This window comes from Lactuca virosa, chromosome 4 (genome assembly GCF_052849685.1).
Source record: "Lactuca virosa cultivar CGN04683 chromosome 4, Lactuca_virosa_CGN04683_v6, whole genome shotgun sequence".
NCBI lineage: Eukaryota > Viridiplantae > Streptophyta > Magnoliopsida > Asterales > Asteraceae > Lactuca > Lactuca virosa.
In genome coordinates, this window is record NC_136429.1 from 84,526,974 (window position 1) to 84,531,944 (window position 4,971).

The following is a 4,971-nucleotide window of genomic DNA, read 5'->3' on the forward strand; positions in this document are numbered from 1 at the left end:
TACTTTTTGTAGTTATGATTATTATTATTATTATTATTATTATTATTATTGTTATTGATACGGCGGTGACTGCATGCTATAGTAACCATTTTATGTGGTATTATAGTCATTCATTCCTTTTGGTATCCACTAATTTCCTTTTCACTTTTAGCCTAAGATCCCTCAGATTATCTATATACTGTGGTGAATTCTTCCGTGGCTCATCACCCGGAATTGTTCTTTATTACTGTAGTCCAATTGTAGTTTCTATTTATGTGCATGCTTACTCCCTGTTTACAACTTTTTGTATCTTATAAGGAATTTGAATTTACCAAGTGCCTGAATACCTGTTTTTCTAATTAAACTGTAGGAATTTGGCATGACAAGGAATATGATCACTATAAACAAGAATCGTGGTGAATCTAGCAGGACGAAGTTAAAGACTTTTGACAACTGTGGTGAAGCACGTTGGTCAAATCTTAACGATGATGTGCTTTTTTTAGTAATGATGCAACTGGGACTTATCGACTTTCTTGCATTTAGTGGAGTTTGCAAAACATGGAGGTTACTTGCACACACCAACAGAAACAAATTTATGGCGTCTAGACCACCCATGTTTTTACATATATCTCCCTCTGGTAATAGGGAAGAGTATTACTGCTGCCTATCGGACTTTAAATTCAGGAAATTTAAAACCATCCTTCCCCATTATTTTGGCAGATTCTGTGTTGGATTAACCTGTGGTTACCTGATCTTATTCGGGAAGGAAACCCACGACTTCTGGCTTGTGAATCCTATCACAAGGTATCAATTTTACTTCCCTGCTGTCCACTTTCTAGGAAGTATTAGAGATCTAACAGTTATCAGGGCTATCCTCGTCTTTTCACCTACAATATCTGGGTGGGTGTTGGTAGTGTCACATAGATTTGCCGATACAATATGGTTTTCTGTAGTGGGTACACGAGCATGGAATCATGTCTCCTCCACTTTCCCCATCATTGATTTGCATGCTTTCAAGGGGAAGATATACACCTTACACACCAATTGTTGTTTATTTCAATTGAGACTCATTCCAGAGCCCAAATGGACATTACTCAAAATCAAGGATGTTTTGAAGACATATGGTTTGCATCTGGAATTTCTAACATCAGGTGAAAACCTTTATGTGACGAATCGCTTGTCAAAATGTTTATACAAGCTTCAGGAACTAGATTTTGGCGAAATGAAATGGGTGTTACAAGAAAAGGCGGCGATGGGAGACTATGTGATCTTTCTTAGCTTCTTGAAACATGGTGCTCTTATTAAACCAGAGCCTGGGTCACAATGGTCAAAATTCAAAAGACATGCCGACTTCGTTGACACTTCTGATAAAGGTCAAAAACCCAGGTTCTTTATTGCAGCGACATGGTACTTCCCCCATGATTGTTTGACTGTTAATCACATATATGAATGATGACCTGTTAGCACTCTTATCTTGTTTTTGTAGACTATGGTAGTTGATCAAAATTGTCATATATTAGAACATTTTCAAAACGTTGGCAACCACCATTGATGGATTTGCACCCTGCAGTTTATTTTTTAAACAGTTTGGTTCTTGCTCAACTTTTTGCTTCATGCTGGTAGAACTCACTTATATCTAATTCTTATTCTATTTGATGTACTTTTCATGTGCCTAGCTAGCTAATGCATCATGTGTAACACATTGACATGTTGTTTTGTGGATGAAGGACCTTTTGTTGGTCTTTTGGTATGAATGAAAAATGGTACACACACGATATGTGTGTAAAGCATGGACAAAGTGACTGGGGTTATGACGATATTGATAATGGAGATGGTAATTTTGCCTTTCTCATGAATTATGGTTTGTTTGGGGGTGACCTGCATCGACACAAAATGTTGTGAGTATTTGGACTATAACAGTTCCTGTGAACATTCACCCACTCATGAAGTGGCTTCTTCACTTCTTTAATTCCCATATCTAAAATGAAAACAAGTTGCTTTGTGCATCTCTAGGCAAAGGCGAACATACCTATTGGCTCATGATTATTGTTTGTATGTAGTTCAGTTAACGACTCTTTAAATTTGTAGTTGCCAATTGGCAATTTCAGTTTTCAGTTTAAGATTATTGAATTGTCCATTAGTCACGAGCATTATAAGTCATGATCAACATTATGAAATAAGAAATATCTAAGGGGTGTGTTTGGTTATTGAAAACTGTTTTTATTTTGTTGAAAATGTTTTCAAAAATTGTAATTGAGTTTTCATTTTTAGTTTTCAATTAAAACTTTTGAAAACGCGTTTGGTTGAAACTAGTGGAGTTTTTTCCATTGTAGAAAATTAGAAAACATGTTTGGTTGTATATTTTCTATCATTTTTCATTTTTCATTTTTTGTTTTTCCCAAATATTACAATATAAATATATTTCAACAAAACGTAAAAAAGTTTTAATATAAGCTCATCAACATAAACTTTAATGTATAATTAAAAGTAAACATAAAAAGAAAACATTTTCAAATAAGACAATCTATATTACTATAATGCTATTAAGATTGCAAACATCTTTTACGGTGTTGTATGGATGAAGATATAAGGTAGGGTGGAAGTGGGTTGTAGGGATGAGAGTGGGGGTAGGGGTGGATGTGGATGTGGTGTGGTGTAGTGGTGGGTGGGTTACGGGAGGGTGTTGTGGATATAGGTATTGGAGTGTAGGTAGGGGGTGGAGGTGAGGTAGATATGTGGATTGAGGTAGGGTGGGTGTGGGTGTGGGAGTGGGTAGGGTAGGGTAGAGGTGGGTCTGGGATGGGTGGGATACGGTAAAGGTGGATGTGGGTGTTGGGTTGAGGGTGTAAGTGAGGGGTGAGTGTGTTGTAGGGTCTATATTTTAGAAATATTTAGAAAATAAAAACTATGGAAAATAGTAAAAATCAGTTTACTAATTTACATAGAATTTGGAAAAATAGCAATTTTTATTTTCTTAGAAAACTTTGGAAAAATGAACGTACCAAATACATTTTCAAATTTTCAGTTTTTCTTGAAAAATTTTACTGAAAAACTAAAAATTTTTCCATACTCAAACACACCCTAAAATTTCTCAACCAAATGAGAACTAATACTTCATGAGCCATAGCACGCACATTAGCACCTCTATTGCATGCGCAAGTCATTTAGCTGTAATGTTAGCTATAAGTGTAGTGTAGACTGATAGCTTTTGTGCTTCTAGAAGCCATTATAAATACAAATTATATTTTTGGGACAAAGTTGCAAAAATGTCCCTATGGTTGGCAAATTTATGTGCTTTTGGGCCAAAACGACATATTGGTGCACCACTGGTCCAAAATTGGATCTTTCTATCGTTTTTGGTCCCTGTCTACTTAAAAAGACCATTATGCCCTAATAGTTTGTTTTTCCATTTTTTATTTATATTAATGTTTTTAACTAATTGAAAATACAAAAACAACCTCTCTCTCTCTCATGTGAACTGATCAATGTTCTCGTCGGTAGAAAGGAGATTAATGGAAGGAAATTCAAACAAATAAGCTCAAGAAAAGGATGCATCTGTCAACGTCCCCAAGATCAATGCCTCACCTCCGACCACTGCTACACCCCTCACCCGCCTCACCTCCGACCACTACTACACCTCTCACCCCCGACCACTGATTAATGTTCTCTTAAGGCTTCACTTACAGAACTGGAATCACAATGTCCATTGCAAAATCCATCGTCGGATGCAGCCAAGAGTCGTCACCATGATCGTCGGCTTCATATTTGTTTAGATTTGTAGCTCGATTTTTAGATCTATTCAGATCTATGGCTCGAGGATCTATCATCTCTCTTTCTTTGTCGGTTTTTCCTTTTTCTCCGGCGTCGCTGCCCTCAGATCTTGAACGAAAGATATTGATGGTGGTGGCGGCGCTAGGAGATCAAAAAACGCTTAAAAAGGTGGTGGTGGCGATTGAAAACCCTCATCACTGAAAGATGAAGGACGAGGACTGAAAACCCAAAAGCTCCATCGAGCTCCGCCATCCTCTAACATGGCGCAGATCCCATTTTTCTGACTTTCCATTGCAAATCTCGTTTTTCCTGCGGCGACGTAGATGGTTTGGGTTAGTAATGATTTCGATGGTGGTTTAAAAGGTTGTGGTGGTTTAATCACGGTAGTGGTGTGGCAGCTGACGGTGGAGGTGGTCTGATGACGGTGGTGGCTTGGTAGATGGTCGTACGTGATGTAGGTGGTTGTTGGTAGCGGTATAAGGGTGGTTTATGAAGGTTCCTGTAAAGGTATTATATTGGGTGTCAAAGGAGAACGGTGGTGTTCTGATGAGGAGGAGGGCGGTCCGTCGGTGGTGGTGGTTCCAAATATTAAAAAGAAATTAGGAGGGGTGGGGTGGGTAATTGACATTTTTTCTTGGATTTTAATTGAAATAATAAGAAATTAATAGCAAGAAATTAAAAAAAAAAGAATTAATTAAGGGCATTTTTGTCATTTCAGGTAGGGTATGGACCAAAACCACACAATAATGCCAATCATAAGGACCAAAATCGATAGAAAGATCCAATTTTGGACCAGTGGTGCACCAACGTTTCGTTTTGGACCAAAAACACATAAATTTGTCAACCACAGATACCATTTTTGCAATTTTGTCTTTTTTTGGTCTTTAAATAAAACCAAAAATTGAAAACCAAAAACCAATCTTGTAGAACCAAATATACAAAACTTGAAAACAGTAACTACGCCATTTAATTTTTGTCTACAAAATTTCAAGTAAGTAATAATAGATATTTTCTGAATTCAACTAGGATTTAATATCCTACAAAAACATACACCAAGAAAGATGGAACGTAAAACCTAAAGTAGACAAAAGTAGTATACAAATTACAATATATGGTTTACTCACAAAAATTAAGTGTGAATAGTTTAGTGTTATAGATAATGAATAGCGGTAAATACAGACAAGCTACATATATGCTATAGAGATAGCGATGAAGTAGTGC

The 4,971-nt window shown here is 36.8% G+C and overlaps 1 protein-coding gene across 1 annotated transcript; it reads left to right on the forward strand.

The window, feature by feature from the left end:
* The first annotated feature begins 358 nt into the window (after positions 1-358).
* On the forward strand, positions 359-1,432 carry LOC145104717 (uncharacterized). Its single transcript, XM_079041910.1, has one exon. It carries the CDS (start codon positions 359-361, stop codon positions 1,430-1,432), a length of 1,074 nt encoding a protein of 357 aa, XP_078898036.1.
* Positions 1,433-4,971: the final 3,539 nt, after the last annotated feature.

What these genes read in the sequence shown, in the direction of transcription:
- LOC145104717 (XM_079041910.1), top strand. Translation starts at nt 359, where the DNA reads ATGACAAGGAATATGATCACTATAAACAAGAATCGTGGTGAATCTAGC.